At 41.0% G+C, this 17,519-nt stretch overlaps 1 protein-coding gene and 1 non-coding gene across 2 annotated transcripts; one reads left to right on the top strand and one right to left on the bottom strand.

The window, feature by feature from the left end:
- Nucleotides 1-474: 474 nt before the first annotated feature.
- Nucleotides 475-17,232, bottom strand: LOC107827103 (putative 2-oxoglutarate-dependent dioxygenase AOP1.2). Its single transcript, XM_075252756.1, has 5 exons — nt 17,221-17,232; nt 15,925-16,013; nt 15,639-15,773; nt 13,726-14,039; nt 475-725 (listed from the first exon to the last, which is right to left on the bottom strand). The coding sequence occupies exons 1-5, from the start codon at nt 17,230-17,232 to the stop codon at nt 475-477; spliced, it is 801 nt and encodes a 266-aa protein (XP_075108857.1).
- Nucleotides 11,125-11,231, top strand: LOC142181343 (small nucleolar RNA R71). Its single transcript, XR_012710010.1, has one exon. It is a non-coding gene; the product is annotated as a small nucleolar RNA R71 (small nucleolar RNA).
- Nucleotides 17,233-17,519: the final 287 nt, after the last annotated feature.

The following is a 17,519-nucleotide window of genomic DNA, read 5'->3' as shown; positions in this document are numbered from 1 at the left end:
TTTGAATTTCACCCCAAACCGTACATAGATATTTTGTACATATGTATGCATATGTACTATGTCCTTGTTATTATATTATATAAGCTACACCATAAATAGGGAAATATGAAAAAAGAAAAATCATAAATAACACTTGTTGTTTCAAGCCACAGCACAAATAGGATAATACCATAAAATCCGGTATACAGCATAATACTACTATCTGTTACAAGCCACAACACAATTAGGAAAACTTCATAAAATCCTCCTTTAATAAGATATATTGATCTGGAGGATTGAGGATCATGCATAACAGACATACCAAACATAAAGCCTATGTTGTTCGGACTCTTCAAAAATATCATTAAGTGCGTATCAAATTCTCCAATAGTATACTTTTTGGGAACCCGACACTGATACGATAATATTTTGAAGAATCCACACAACATAGCATAAAACATAAGCTGACGCTTTTAAATTTTAAACTGTAATAAATCAAACACCACAAAAAGACTTGAGCACATTAGGAAATCCCTGATTAGCTCTAATAGCAATATACTGAGCATAACCAAGAAGATCATATGGCTTGAAAAGTAAAGGATGTTCTTCATCCACAAGTTCTTTTGGGGCCTCTATTTTGTAAAATACATTTGGTGCTGAAAATAGTTGAAGAGAGAACCTATCTTTGTTCCCAACCATAGCTACCCTATGGTAAGGCGAACGCAATCGACCATTTGTATATGCTTGCAAAGATTTAAACAATTTGATTACAAATCAGAATCCACCATCAGGGGCGGAGCTAGAAGCCTATATATGGGTTCGGTCGAATCCAATAATTTTTGCTCCAACAATGTATTTGCGTTAAAATTCATTAAATATATAAAAAAAATTAAATTTAAAATTCAATTGTTAACACTTGATTCTTCGTTCTAAAATTTTAAATCTATAAATTTAAATCCTAGTTTTGCCTCTTACCATAATGTGATGTTACACTTCGAGAAGGACATAAAACTTAATTTCAAGAAAACAAAAAAGAACCTTAACTTCCAATATAAAATGATGAAAGGTAAAGACCGTTAGAATAGTTGCCAAAAAAGGAAACTATGAACTGTACAATCATTATGTTAGAACTAACCGTAAGCAAAAGTAAAGTTCTTTTTCTGAGCTTTAATACGAAAGCATTATCGCCTTCCTCTCTCCCCCTTCTCTTCTTCTCCCCTGTTCTTCCTTTCATCTTTTGTTGAGCCGAGGGCCTTTCGGAAACAGTGATCACACCCAACTATGCTTTATAAAAGGACAATGCGGACGTTGCAAATATAACCTGAGTATTTATGCCTAGAGTCGAATCCACAGAGGATTAACCGATCAATTACTTTCATTAGACTTACTAAATTCTTTAGAATCAACTTCCCCAAACGTTGTGAATAACAGTTGATGGTATATTTAATAACTAAGATTGAAAGTCAATAAACAGTTGTAAACTAAATATGCTTAAGTTGTGAACAATAATGAGAAGGTTCTAAGGTAGTAATTTCCCCTATTGATGGAATCCCTTTTGTTTATGTTTCATATAGATTTACCAACACCTCTCTATCAACTATGAACACTCTTTTTACCGTGAATCTCTCCCGAGTAATCACGATAATTTACTAGACGCACTCTCCCGAGATACGCTAGCTTGCTTTGTTTATTACAGTTCACTTTAGATTGCACCCAAGACTTCGTTATCCCTAATCCCGCCTTTAAACCTACAGTTATAGATCCCTCTTATACTTTGGGAGTGATGTTGTTCAACAATTACCTAAATATGCACTCTCTCCCGAGTTATGCATACTAAATAGGCACATCTAATTGAGGATCCTGTCAATTAACTATAACAAACACGTAGTTGAACAAATAGAGATTAAACTGGCAAACTATATTAACATAATCAAGAAGTTCATCCTTCAATAGGTTCCATCAAAACCCTAGACAAAGGATTTAGCTACTCATGACAATGGGTAAATAAACTATGAAAATATTCATGATCAAAATTGCAAGAAAAATAAAGGGAAGAAGAAAATATGATGTTTTGGGTGATCTCTCACACTTGTTTATCTTGCCAAAGTACTTTCTAAAACATTACATGCCTCCCTTGGGCGAGTTCAATTGTTTAATATAGGGTTTTGGGCAAAAAATCCCGTGTTTTGCACTTCAGTCCCTCAATTTTTTGCTTCCTATCGCGGTCACGCCAGGACCGCGGCCAACTAGCCTCTCAGAATCCGCAACAGCCTTCTGCCGCGGCCCGACCGCGGTTACGCCGGGACCGCGGTAGTCCATCTCCAGTTCTGGTTTTGCTGCCTTCGCGTGGTGCACTTAGCAGATATTGTACGATTGACCTCTTTTTCTCCGTAATTGATCCCAAAAGTACTCCATAGACTTCTTTTATTGTATATAGCCTACAAAGCATGAAAAGCACTAATCAGAGCATTTTATTATCACTTTTTACCATAAAAAATATACAAGAAGGTGGTTCTTTAGGGCCTAATTATAGTCCAATTCACCTATTATCAACACCCCACACTTAAATCTTTGCTCGTCCTCGAGCAAGTTGAACCACACTTCTAGGCCTAATCGTTCGATGCATTACCCAGTTTATGTCACACCCGCCATTATGAAAGAACAACCTAAGCAGTGCAACAGCCACACCTCAGATGAAGACTCTAATGTCATGCCACACTCGTGCTTACTCTAGTTACTCTAACAGAGGTGAAAACTTGCTTTTTCTTCCTGAGTCATATGCCCTCACATCACATTTCTGAGAGAAGTTCCACACACATAAAATCAAGCAACAAGGAACTATACATAGAACGAATCCACTCACTCTCAGCAAAGAACATTCACATGCCACACAGATACACCATACGCTTGCCCTTAGTGTAATACTCTACTAATCGAGTTGTTCAGTCCAAGATCAAGAGGTCTTTATTTGGTTATAATGTAGGCTAAGGGACGTGTAGTATATATTTGGATATAGTGACTAACCTCCCTAAGCACTTTTAATACAATCGTTCCCTTTATTCCAATTTCCCTGTTCAACCCAATCATTCTTCCACACTTGTTTCATAGGCTACCCCCACTTTTCTTTAGGTGCAACTGGCCTTTTTTTCCCCTTTTTTTCTCTTTTTTTATAGCCATTGCACCATTCAAGTATTTTCCTGATTTTCCTTTTCCCACTCCATTACTACCCCACACTTTGACTTTTATATGCTCTCTAACGATTCAAGTGCTTCTAGGAGGTACAGGTTCAAACAGTCAAACTATTCAAACACAGGGATATAGGTTATTGTAAGGTTGTCAAAGAATAGGCTTTAGGCTCAAAGGGGTTAACTATGACAATATGCACAGGTGGATTCATAATTATACAGGCTACACAAGGAACTGCCTCAATCATCTCTAAGGCCAAACAACTTCTATTTCGCTTTGCAAACACACAGGGCAAGTTCTAGGTATCGCATGCAAGCACAAAATACAAGTATTATCTCACACACACTTGGCATGTAACTCATTCTGAATTAGTTTGTCAAAACACTTACATGAGCGTTCGAGAAAGACAAGGTGTGCAGAATTAAGACATAAAATTACGAGTCTACAAACGAGCCTAGACGTCGCACCCTCAAGTTCGTTTTCGTTATTTGCAGGTGTGTACATTATGGGTTGCATTCTTGCCTTCACCCATCTTGGTCCAATAGGGTCCTAAGGGTCCTAAAAATATTAAAGAAAAATCTACCTAACCCGGTTCAAGAAAAGCCCTTGGAAAAGAACCGTGGTCAAAAGAAAAACCAAGGAGGAATTACTACACTACCTAAAAAGAAAAATAAAATAAATTAAAAAAATCTAAATGGACTACTTCCCTCAAGAGTACTGTCCAAGTGGTTCGTCCTCAGGAAGAGTCTCCTACATTTATTTATTTTACAACCAATGTATATGTACACTAACAATACACCACTAAAGCAAGTCTCCCACCCCACACAAAAAGAATATGGCATGTCCCCATGTCATAACACAAATAAAGTGCAGAAGGGTAAGAAGACTTCCCTGAGCGTCACTCGGAGTCGGAGACGGTGCTGGGATCCATATGACAAGCCCTCCCCAAAGCACATAACCAAGCTATCATCCGGATCTCATACCTGGCATGCCGCTGAGACATGGCATCCATACGCACATGCAGGCCATCCACCGAGGAGCGAAGATCTGCCACCTCTTCCTCCAAAGAATGCAACATGGGTCGGCTGGACTGTGATCTAGAGAACCCTGCCCCAGTATGGGGTCGCCGAGAGGATCCGGATCCATCATAGGATCTCCTGGAAGGTGCCATGGGTGCTGGGGCGTCATCCTCATCATCAAGCTCAATGGTTGTGGGTGCATCTCTGCCCACTGTGATCTTTGAAGCTCTGAATGCCGCTTTTGCGGGCAAAGCTCCATCTGCAGGAATGGTGGGGACACCATCCAGTAGACACAACCTCGTCACAAGTGAGGGGAAGTAAAACCCCTTAGATAGCAGAGGTGACCGCAGGATCATTTCATCTCTAATAATTCTCGCCACATCAAAGTCTTTCTTGGTGACGAAGCACCACACCAATAGAGCCCGTAGGTGGTTCACATCTGTCGTGTTGCCTGTGGGCAATAACCGGCTGCAAATAATGGTGAACCAGCACTTAGCCTCATGTGTGAACGACTTGGAGTGAAGGGTAATGTCCTGTAGCCAGATTGGTCGACCCCCTGCGCAGATTGTCTCAATCATAGTGTCCCAAGTGACCCCTTGGGCGTCGTGGTAATGATCAATGTCACCAGTGAACTGGGGCAGCTGCAAGACCTGGCGAATCTTCAGAATTGAGGCATCTACCACCCTGCCCCGCACAATCACAGACCGACACAAATTTTTCGGGCAGTTCGCGTAAAACTCCCGGACTATCATCGGGTTTGCCGTCTCAGGTTCATCAAACAAGAACTCCATCTCCCTCCATCTGATTTCCTCATACATGTCTGCTTTTTCCATACGGAGGGCAACCCTGTCAACAGGAATCTCAGGGATAAAGCTTTTGGTGGCCTTAGCATGAAACGCATCCTCTACCTCATGTGACTGGAACCTGAGGGCATCATATATTGGCATTTGGGAAGTGCTTGCCGAGATCTTTCGCCTTTTTCAGGCCATATTACCTGCAGACAATTCAGGGTAACAATCAGATGCATCCTAATATGTGCCAGTCGGATGGGTACTCAGACTTCGCCACCCGATGGCACCAAACAGTTTCCTTTTGTCAAACAATGCCAGTATACCCAATTAGTAAGGTGCCCAAAGTTGACAACCTCCACTATTGCCCTCACACCACTATTAATTCTACAATTTCGCCATATAATACCCCACACAATCTCCCACAAGTGAATCATGCCAAATGCTACCACCACCACAGACTAAGAAGGGCACAAAGTGCTCCAAAATTTTACAACACACCCCAATTTTCGGCCATTAAGACCCCTCCACCAAGCTTCACCCTAAAAAATTTGTTTAGGCCTCCAAACCTTCTAAAAATCGCCCCCAAGTTAAGCATAATGAAAACCCAACCATTTAAACATCAATCATGGCCAAAAGAAGCAAATAATGGAGAAAAGGAAAGAAAAGAAAGAAAAAAAAAGAAAAAAATAAAAAATTTACACTAAAACACTACTCTAAGTTATGTAAAAGAAAGAGAAAAGAATAGAAAAACTTACCTTGAGGATGAATGGAAGGGATAGGTGGTGGAGAGAAGAGAGATGGAGAAGAAAGGAGGGGCAACAATGGGGGTTTGAGGGATAAGAGAGTGTGAAAGAGAGAAGAGAAGAAAGAAGGGTATGGGGGAATAGTGGGGGGTTAGGTTTATTAAAAAGGGGGAGAAAAAAGGAAAAAAAATATAAATTCTGCACTTACCTGGCCCGCGCTGGTCTGCCGCGGTCCTACCGCGGTTACACTGGGACCGTGGTAGACCTCTTTCAGAGGGGGTATTTGACCGCGGTTATGCTGGGACCGCGGTAGACTTCTTTCAGAGGAGGTCTTTGACCGCGGTCCGATCGCGGTTACGCTGGGACCGCAGTCTGGGCGTGTTCCTGCTACTCTTTTTTTTATGAAGTTATGCATTATACTTACAACACATTCGTGGGTTGCCTCCCACGCAACGCTTGATTTAACGTCGCGGCACGATGCAGATGAGCGCATTTAAGGCTCGCTCGACCTCTGTGGTTCAGTCAGGTGTAGCTCAGACACTTCCTTTGGTTTGCTCATGCCCACATATAGTTTCAATCTCTGCCCATTGACTCTAAATGTACGAGAGTCTTTCTATGTGGCAATCTCGACAGCACCTGAAGGAAAAACCTCGACCACTCTAAATGGTCCAGACCATCGTGACCCGAGTTTACCCGGAAATAGCCTTAATCGTGAGTTATAAAGCAACACCATATCTCCAGGATTGAAATTTTGCTCCACAATGTTCTTGTCATGCAACCTCTTCATTCTTTCCTTGTACAACCTTGTGCTCTCAAAAGCAAGATGTCTGAACTCGTCGAGCTCATGCAATTCTGTGATCCTCGTTGTGCCCGCAGCCTCGATGTCTAGATTCAGCTGTTTCAGTGCCCACCATGCTCTATGTTCAAGTTCCACTGGCAAATGGCAGGCCTTCCCGAACACCAACTTATATGGTGACATACCAATCAGTGTTTTAAAAGAAGTTCTATAGGCCCAGAGTGCATCATCTAACTTTTTCACCCAATCAGTTCTTGTGGCGTTCACAGTCTTGGTTAGCACACTCTTTATCTCTCTATTGGACACTTCAACCCGCCCACTAGTTTGCGGGTGATAAGGGGTAGCCACCTTGTGGCGTACATCATACTTTGCAAGAAACTTCTCGAAAGCTCTATTACAGAAGTGAGTGCCTTCGTCACTGATAATCGCTCTTGGTGTCTCAAATCTGGTGAATATGTTCTTCTTCAAAAACCCCACCACCACTCTTTCATCATTAGTGGGAAACGCTGCAGCTTCTATCCATTTGGACATGTAATCCACAGCAACAAGTATGTACTTATTGCCATATGAGTTGACGAAGGGACCCATAAAGTCAATCCCCCAAACATCAAACACTTCCACCTCTTGAATTGGGTTCATGGGCATCTCATGGCGACGGGAAATGTTCCCGGTCCGCTGACATTCATTGAAACCCTTCACCCATTGGTGCGCATCTTTAAACACTGTTGGCCAAAAGAATCCGGCCTCAAGCACTTTCGCAGCTGTCCTGACCCCTCCAAAATGTCCTCCATAAGCCGATGCGTGACAAGCCTGCAAAACAGAAGATTGTTCTATCTCGGGGACACACCTCCGGATCATATTGTCAACACAAATTCTAAACAGGTAAGGCTCATCCCAATAATACATGCAGCAGTCACGATAAAACTTTTTCTTTTGTACAGATGAAAGGTTATAGAGAACTATACCGCAGGCCAGGTAATTTGCAAAATATGCATACCATGGCACTTTCTCAAGATTAGTAGCAAGAAGCTGCTTGTCTGGAAAGGTTTCCAGAATATCTTCAACCTCTACTGCATTTTTAGCTCCCTCAAGTCGTGATAAATGATCAGCGACTTGGTCCTCTGTGCCCTTACGATCACGAATTTCAAGGTCGAATTCTTGCAGCAGCAACACCCAATGAATCAGGCGCGACTTAGACTCCTTCTTCTCAATCAAGTACTTGAGAGCTGCATGATCAGTGTATACAATTACCTTAGAACCAATCAGATATGATCTGAACTTGTCGAAAGCAAACACCACAACCAACATCTCCTTCTCAGTCACCGTATAGTTCAGCTGGGCTCCACTCAGCGTTCTACTTGTATAGTAGATTGGATGCATCAGCTTGTCCTTCCGTTGTCCCAGCACTACCCCCATTACGTAGTCACTTGCATCACACATGAGTTCGAATGGTTGCTCCCAGTTGGGGGCAACAATGATAGGTGCTGTGACCAGTCTCTTTTTCAGCTCCTTGAATGCTACCCTGCAATCATCAAAAAACAAGAAAGGATGATCTTTTACTAACAACTTACAGAGAGGGTTGGCAATTTTTGAGAAGTCTTTTATGAATCTCCGGTAGAAACCGGCATGTCCAAGGAAGCTTTTGATTGCTTTGACTGAAGTTGGAGGAGGTAGCTTTGCTATTACATCCACTTTAGCACGATCCACCTCAATTCCTTTGCTTGAAACCCGGTGCCCCAAGACTATGCCTTCTTGTACCATGAAGTGGCACTTTTCCCAATTCAGAACCAAGTTAGTCTCGATACACCGTTTTAGCACACGCGTCAGATTTATCAGGCACTCATCAAATGAATTCCCCACCACTGAGAAGTCATCCATGAACACCTCAATTATGTCCTCTACCATGTCAGTGAATATGGCCATCATGCACCGTTGGAATGTGGCGGGTGCGTTGCATAAGCCAAAGGGCATCCTCCGAAAGGCATAAATGCCATAAGGATAAGTGAAAGAGATCTTCTCTCTGTCCTCCGGTGCAATGGAAATCTGGTTGTATCCTGAGTACCCGTCCAGAAAACAGAAGTGTGACCTCCCTGCCAGTCTGTCTAACATCTGATCAATGAAGGAAAATGGGAAGTGGTCTTTCTGTGTGGCTAAATTTAGCTTTCTATAATCCATGCAAATTCTCCAGCCCGTGACTGTTCTTGTAGATATCAATTCATTGTTATCATTCTTAACTACCGTCATGCCACCCTTTTTAGGTACGCATTGAACTGGGCTAACCCAACTGCTGTCAGAGATTAGGAAGATAATTCCCGCGTCTAACCACTTTATTACTTCCTTCTTCATCACTTCCTTCATGTTAGGGTTCAGCCTTATTTGGTGTTCCCTGGAAGGTTTGTGTCCCTCTTCCAGTAGAATTTTATGCATACAGTAGGCGAGGCTGATCCCCTTTATGTCTGCCATGGTCCACCCAATGGCAGTCTTGCACTCCTTAAGTACTTGCAAGAGTTGTTGCGCCTGCACATCTAACAAACTAGATGAGATAATAACAGGTAATGTGGAGTTAGGTCCAAGGAATTCATACCTGAGATGGTTGGGCAATGGCTTTAACTCTTTGGTGGTTCTTCGATAGACGGCTTGGCTGGAGGAGTCTCTCGATTTTCCAAGTGTAAGGGCTCAAATTCTAGAGTTCTATCCCAGAACCCTCTACCCTCTAAGGCCAACACCCATTCCGCCAGTTCCTCTCCATTCACCTCATCCAAATTTATTAAACATGCAGCAAGGGGGTCCTCAATGGTTAGCACCTCATCATCAGTCTCCACGATTACATCCACATCATCAATAAGAGAACCATTGGCGAATTCACTTGGTCGCCTCATAGATTTCTGCACATTGAATGTTATCTCCTCATCGTTCAATCTCATCTTGAGCTCCCCGGTTTCACAATCAATGAGAGCTCTCCCTGTGGCTAAGAATGGTCTTCCCAAAATTATGGGAATCTCTTCATCCACTCTGCAGTCTAAGATCACAAAATCTGCAGGGAACACAAATTTCCCTACCTGAACTAGCACATCATCTAGTATACCAGAGGGTCGTTTCACTGTCCTGTCAGCCAGCTGCAACAACATAGAGGTGGGTCTAGCTCTTCCAATGCCCAGCCTCTTATAAATTGCCAGGGGCATAAGATTGCTGCTGGCCCCTAGATCACACAGTGCTTTAGCGAAAACAAAATTACCAATAGTGCATGGAATTGTAAAGCTCCCTGGGTCAGACAACTTTTCTGCAATTGGTCTAGTTACCACTGCACTACATGTCTGAGTAAGAGTAACTGTGGCCAAGTCTTGGAAATCAAACTTTCGGGACATCAAGTCCTTCATCATTTTTGCATACCCAGGCATCTCATTCAAAGTTTCAATCAATGGTATGTTTACCTGGATTTGTTTTAGCATTTCGAAGAACTTCTTGTATTGCTCCTCCTTTTGGTACTTAGCCAACCTCCGAGGGAAAGGTGCATGGGGTATCTTCTTCCCAATCAACTGGGATTGATCCTTATCGGCTGCTACATCAACTACTGGTTCCTGGACTGTCTCAGCTTCTTTCTTGGTCGTATTCTGAATGCTATTATCTTCCTGGGCAGGCTGGACTGGCACCTCCGACAGTTTCGTTGACTCGTCCAGCTCAATGGGCACTATTATAAGTGTCTCAGCTTGTGTAGCTTCTCGAGCCCTCTCTTGCTCTACATCCATATCTCTGCCATTACATAGACTTACAGCCATCAGCTGCTTTGGGCCTTGATCTTTTGGATTTATCTGGGTGTCTGCAGGTAGTGTCCCATGAGGACGATTGTTCAGAGACATAGAAATTTGGCCCACCTGCACTTCAATATTCTTGATTGTTGCATCATGTGCATCTACTCTCTCATTATCTTTGCATTAGACCCAATAACCTGCTGCATCATTGCCTCAAGTCTAGCAAACCCATCTTCCTACCTTCCACCATGCTGCTGCTGAGGAGGGTGATACCCCTACTGCTGATCCTGATTATTATATCCCTGTGGCCTTGGGTAAGGTGCCATATTGTTAGGGGGTCTCATTCCTCCCATGTTTCCATTGTTGAACTGTGGATGGACTGGCATGTATTGCTGATTTTGCTGGCCCCAATTCTGACCACCCTGTCTCTGGCCTCCATAATTAGACACATAATTCATGTTTTCAGGGTAGTGGTGATGATCATGTTATGCATTCCATTGGTTACCGATTGGCTGATTAATGCAAGATGTGCACAAGCCCCCATTGGTAGTATCTACGATGTGTACCTGCTGCTTCTGCCCTGACTCTTCCACCTTTTTGGTGAGTATACTCATCTGTGTCAATAAGGTGGTCATATTTTCAGCCATAGAGTTGGATGGATCTAAGGACACCGAGTGAACCACTGGAGTGATAGGTGCATTTCTGATTGTCCATCCCGAATTTTGTGCCATCTTGTCAAGCAGACTCTGGCCTTCTTTCCATGTTTTGCTCAAAAATGCTCCACCAGCTGAAGCATCAACAATGTTCTTCATGCTATCTGACAATCCCATGTAAAACCGCTGCCCCAACATCAGATCTGGAATACCATGGTGCGGGCATATAACCAGCATCCCTTTAAAGCGCTCCCATGTTTCATGCAGTGTCTCCATTGGTCTCTGTTTAAAACTCAAAATTTCATCAATTTGTTGGGCAATCTTATTGGGTGGGTGGAACTTGTTATGGAATTGCCTGACTAACTCATCACAAGTTGTTATAGAATTTATGGGAAGTGAGTTTAGCCAAGTCTGGGCAGCTCCTGTCACTGAGAATGGAAATAATAACAGCTTGATTGCTTCAGGAGTTACGTTGGGATGCCTTTGGGTTTTGCAGATAGAGAGGAAGTTCTTCAAGTGCTGCTGAGGATCTTCGACTTGCGACCCCGAAAATAGTCCCTTGTTCTGCAACAAGTGCAACATGTTATTCATAATTTGGAATGACTCAACCTGTATCTGCGGAACTACAATGGCTGTGGATAGATTTTTAGTTGTGGGTTGTGCCCAGTCATAGAGAGCAGCCTCTGGCACTATTGGTACCGCTGGGTTTTCCTCGTGATCCCTCATGACTGTTTCAAATTGTGCAGTTGTTGGTTGTTGTTTGTTTTTCTAATTAGCTCGATTCAAGGCCTTGAAAACTTTCTCGGGATCTGATAATGCTTCAAATACTTCACTAGATCTCGATGAGTTTCTAGGCATGCACCTGTGCAACCAAGTCAACAAATGTTAAAATTTCAATGTAAAAATTGGGTATAGAGAAAAATTGACTACAATAAGAATTTTTGTACTTCTTTCAATTGTAATTGATAACACCGTTAATTCCCCGACAACGGCGCCAAAATTTGATCACGCCCAACTATGCCTTATAAAAGGACAATGCGGACGTTGCAAATATAACCTGAGTATTTATGCCCAGAGTTGAATCCACAGAGAATTAACCTATCAATTACTTTCGTTGGACTTACTAAATTCTTTAGAATCAACTTCCCCAAACGTTGTGAATAATATTTGATGGTATATTTAATAACTAAGATTGAAAGTCAATAAACAGTTGTAAACTAAATATGCTTAAGTTGTGAACAATAATGAGAAGGTTCTAAGGTAGTGATTTCCCCTATTGATGGAATCCCTTCTGTTTATGTTTCATATAGATTTACCAACACATCTCTATCAATCATGAACACTCTTTTTACCGTGAATCTCTCTCGAGTAATCACGATAATTTACTAGACGCACTCTCTCGAGATACGCTAGCTGACTTTGTTTATTACAGTTCACTTTAGATTGCACCCAAGACTTTGTTATCCCTAATCCCGCCTTTAAACCCGCAGTTATAGATCCCTCTTATACTTTGGGAGTGATGTTGTTCAACAATTACCTAAATATGCACTCTCTCCCGAGTTATGCATACAAAATAGGCACAACTAATTGAGGATCCTATCAATTAACTACAACAAACACGTAGTTGAACAAATAAAGATTAAACTGGCAAACTATATTAACATAATCAAGAAGTTCATCCTTCAATAGATTCCATCAAAACCCTAGACAAAGGATTTAGCTACTCATGATAATGGGTAAATAAACTATGAAAATATTCATGATCAAAATTGCAAGAAAAATAAAGAGAAGAAGAAAATATGATGTTTTGGGTGATCTCTCACACTTGTTTCTCTTGCCAAAGTACTTTCTAAAACATTACATGCCTCCCTTGGGCGAGTTCAATTGTTTAATATAGGGTTTGGGCTAAAAATCCCGTATTTTGCACTTCAGTCCCTCAATTTTTCGCTTCCTATTGCGGTCCTACCGCGGTCACGCCAGGACCGCGGCCAACTAGCCTCTCAGAATCCGCAACAGCCTTCTGCCGCGGTCCGACCGCGATTACGCCGGGACCGCGGCAGTCCATCTCCAGTTCTGGTTTTGCTGCCTTCGCGTGGTGCACTTAGCAGATATTGTATGATTGGCCTCTTTTTCTCCGTAATTGATCCCAAAAGTACTCCATAGACTTCTTTTATTGTATATAGCCTGCAAAGCATGAGAAGCACTAATCAGAGCATTTTGTTATCACTTTTTATCATAAAAACTATACAAGAAGGTGGTTCTTTAGGGCCTAATTATAGTCCAATTCACCTATTATCAAACAACCTCTTTATCTCTCCTGGTAGGGGTAAGGTCTGCATACTCACTATCCTCCCCATACCCCACCCGTGAGATTATACTAAGTATGTTATTGTTGTTGTAATACGAAAGCAAATAAAAAGGCCATTTCTTTCGATTATCAAATAAATCACTAAACTAAAGTAGATAATTTTCCATCCCTTTCCACAAAAGAATATACTAGTATTTATATCATTTTCCATTTTGCAAGAAATAGTATGCAGTTTCACAAGACTACTATTTCCGTCCCGTTTTATTTGGCGATGTTTGACTTGATACGTAGATTAAGAAAACAATGAATATTTTTAAAATTTATGGTCTAAAACAAGCCATAGACATTTGTCTGCTATAAATAATCTTATTAAGAGTAAAATAGAAAAGTTAAATTTAAATTGTTTTTAAATATAAAAGTATGATGTTCTTTTTGCGATAAATTAAAAAAAATATGACACATAAATTCGGACAAAGAAAGTAATAGAAATAGTACTTACCATGAGAGCATCTCCTACTATGACAATGCAGGAATTTTGTGAAATATTGACATCAATCCACTCTACATTTTTATTGAAAATTTGGACTCCATTTATGCCATTTTGGGATACTATGGTCAAGTAATTACCATCAGTGTGGCCAGCTAATCCAAGATTTTCACCTTGAATTTCTTTGTAACGTGTCAATCGAAAAACATAATCAGTAGATCCAAAGAATTCATCCACATAAGTTTGAAGCTCCAGACTCTCCAATATCATTCTTTTTGCTTTTTCATCCACTTTCGCTAGTGGCTTTGAGCAAGAATGTACCAAATTGCTGCAAAAGTAACTTGCACACATAAAAAAGACACCATAATGTATAAAGTATCCCATATTCATGTAGGATCAGAGAAGTGTTGCATTTCAAGGGGCGTGATGTAGACGGTCTAACCTAATGCAAGCATTATTGGCTGCTTTCACGTCTCGAATCCATGACCTATAGGTCACACGAAGATAACTTTACCGTTCCTCCAAAGCTTCCCTTCGGTAACTTGCATACATAAAAGGACAGTATGGTGCATAAAGTATCTCGCATTCACGTAGGGTCGGGGCAAGTGCTGCACCTCAAGGGGTAAGATATAGACAACCTACCCTAATACAAACATCACACTACTAGATATCCGGAAAAAAATGACCACAAAAAGCGACCAAAGTAGGTCGCTTACAGGTCAAAAAGCGTCCAAACATGCATGGTCGCTATTTTGCTAGTCCCTTTATCTTAGAGGGTAAACAATATACCGACCAATTTTGGTCGTTTTAATATTTTAATAATATAAATTTAGCGACCAAAGCTGGTCTCTATATTTAAATTACGTTTTTTTAAATTTATTATTAATCAAAATATAACGACCAACTTTGGTCTGTAAACCAAATATTATATTTTAAAATCTGAAAAATAGCGACCAAAGTTGGTCGCTTTTTTATTATTTTTTTTAAACATAAGCGACCAAAATTGGTAGCTAATTTCAAGAATTTAATTATTTTTTAAACATATGCGACCAAAATTGGTCGCTATTTTCCAGAAATTATTTTTTTAATAGAATAGCAACCAAAGTTAGTCGCTTTTTGAGAAATCTGGGTTAATTAGCGACTAACCTTGGTCGTTATTTCCCAGAAAATAATTTTTTTTAAATAGAAAAGCGACCAACAAGCGACCAAAGTTGGTCGCTTTTCTGGGTATAATTTTGGCAGAAACTGCCTGTTTTGGCAGCTACACTACCTGCCAGCATACCAAATCCCTATTACAAGCAACAACAACAACAATACCAATAACAAAACCAACAACAACAACAACACAACAACAACAAAAACAACAACAACAACAACATTAAAACCAACAAAGTATAAAGTTCAATAGAACTAACACATTAAGCTAATCAAACTAAGTTAACTCTTATTACAAGCCCATTCAAAAACCGATTCTATTTGTCTAGTTCAAAGTGTATAAAAGTCAATGAGTATTTTGTACATCGTTATCATCACCATCTGATGAACTTTCATCACCAAGATGGTATCCAGAAGGGTCTATTTGTCGAGGACGGGAAGAACGATCACGGGGAGGACGGGAGCAACGAGCACGGGGAAGGCGAGCCTCAGGCGATGACTCACGAGAGCGGGGAATCGAAAAACCTCCAGAAGCTAGGAGAGATTTGAGCTGCTCTTGGATGCCCTGGCACTGAGCTTGCATGCCAATGTACTGAGCATCTCTAAGCTTTTCTCTTTCTTTGGCCGCTTTTAGCTCGGATGTGAGCTTTGTCACAGTCTCCCGCATAACGGAGAGGCTCTCCCCATCAAGTTGCTCGTCTTGCGAGGAAGTCCCTATTCCTTGCATTCCACACTTATAGCGATGGAATTTCTTAGTAGGAAGCCCGTATACCTTCCCCCATTTTGGACCGCCTGCAGCCTCCGTCCATATTCTTTCAGCATCCTCGGTCGAAGGTTGGATTGGCTCGCCTGACTTATTAGGTCGCTGACTGCGTATGAATTCCTCCACTTCAGCTGTGAAGCAACCCTATAAGAAAAATTACATTGAATTAGTATTTCAAAATTTATATAAAAGTAAATCAAAATACTTAATGAAAAGTTAAAACTTACATGAAATCAAAATACTTAATGAAAAGTTAAAACTTACATGTACAGTCGAGGCTTGGCCCTCGACCTACCTTTCTTGATCCGTTTCTTTCTTCTTTTTTACAATATGAGTCTCCTTGAATAGCTCACCTTGGTTCATCGGACGCCCCAACTTCTTTTCCTGAAAACTCATAAATTTTAGTTAATAAACAGAATAGATATACTTTGAAAATTAAAATAAATTAAGCAATTACGTACCATTCTTCTTTTTATTATCCTTAGGCTGATCGCACCTTCAGTGTGCAAGGATCCTCCCTTCTCAGTTGTGCGAGCTTTCTTTTCTTTTTCTCTCTTCTCTAAGAACTTTGCGGTAAGCCATTGCCTTTGCAAATCCTCCCATAAATTCTGAAGCAACCAGTCAGGCTTCTGGTTCAACTTTCTAGCTTTGGAGAAAGTATGCGACAACCGCTTGCGAGCTTTGAGATGAAAATTTGCAGCCACTTCCGCGCTATAGCGGTCTTCCCATACACACTTGCTCTGTATTTCAAAAGTTAAATATTATATAAAAATATCATAAATATAAATAATTATACTGCTTAAAAGAACATTTATACCTTAAATTGATTGAAAATTTGCTCCTTCAGCGAGAATGGGAATTCACTCCAAGTCGCATAAGGGCCATCATAAAGCTTTCTTGTTGCTTTGGTGATTATCCTCGTAGTAATATTACTCGGTATGAACCTACAATTTAATAAAAAAAATACATTAATATCTTAGTAAAAACTGTACAAAACAATAAACGTAAAAATAACAAATAACTCTTACCCATCACCCTCAGGGACTATGATGATCCTGCCATATTGATCATAATGCACCTCCTCGTCATCATCAGCATCACCGTCCGAAGCATGTATATCAGAGTCATGTGTGGAAGGTGTAGGGTGGTCAGAGCTAGTATCTCATAGGCGAAGGCCTGAAATAGATGGAGTCCCTAATAAAGATGGTTGCGATCCCTGTGACTGCGACATAGCTGGATGGACCACAAGTGGGTGTGATACTGATTGTTGTGACCCGAGTGGCTGTGATCCATATGGATGTGACATGGATCGATGCGATCCATACGATGCAGATTGTTGCGATCCACGTGGTCGTGAGATAGGTGGACTGTATGTTGGATGTATAGTCCTATGGCCCTGTGACGAAAGACCTAGTGTCTGCACGAAGGTGTAGGGCTCGTGATGATGTGGCAGCTCAGAATATCCCTGGGGTAGAGGCAAAGACATAGGCATAGGCATAGGCATAGGCACCTCTGAAGAGAATGGAAAAGATTGAGTATTATCTTCTACCCTCCTCTTTGGTTTTCCTAGCCTTTTCTCGACCCCGAGAACCAGTAGGGTCATTGTTACCTCGACCCTTGCCTGTCATCTGCATAATATAATACATATTTAGATTGAAACATATAAAGAAACTAGCTATAAACGAGAGTTATTACAGAAACCAACTTTTTAAAGCTCATCGACGTATTGTTCCTCGTCAGAGAATTCTTCTTCCTCACTAGTTTGAGCTTCATCAGTTGATTCTTCTTCCTCATTTTCTATAATTCTTACTTCATTTATATCAACTTCTTCCAATATGTGTTCAGGATGTTCCAAATCATTTTCTAAAAGTTCATCCACTATTTGGTGAA

This window comes from Nicotiana tabacum, chromosome 5 (genome assembly GCF_000715075.1).
Source record: "Nicotiana tabacum cultivar K326 chromosome 5, ASM71507v2, whole genome shotgun sequence".
NCBI classification, from domain to species: Eukaryota; Viridiplantae; Streptophyta; class Magnoliopsida; order Solanales; family Solanaceae; genus Nicotiana; species Nicotiana tabacum.
Note: the sequence above shows the minus strand (reverse complement) of the source record. Positions and strands in the feature narration are given on the sequence as shown.

What these genes read in the sequence shown, in the direction of transcription:
- LOC107827103 (XM_075252756.1), bottom strand. An exon ending in GCGGTCCAAAATGGGGGAAG is followed by an intron (nt 14,040 to 15,638) that starts GTATACGGGCTT and finishes TTACTTTTGCAG; the next exon opens with CAATTTGGTACATTCTTGCT. An exon ending in CATAGTAGGAGATGCTCTCA is followed by an intron (nt 726 to 13,725) that starts TGGTAAGTACTA and finishes TTAAATCTTTGC; the next exon opens with AAGCATATACAAATGGTCGA.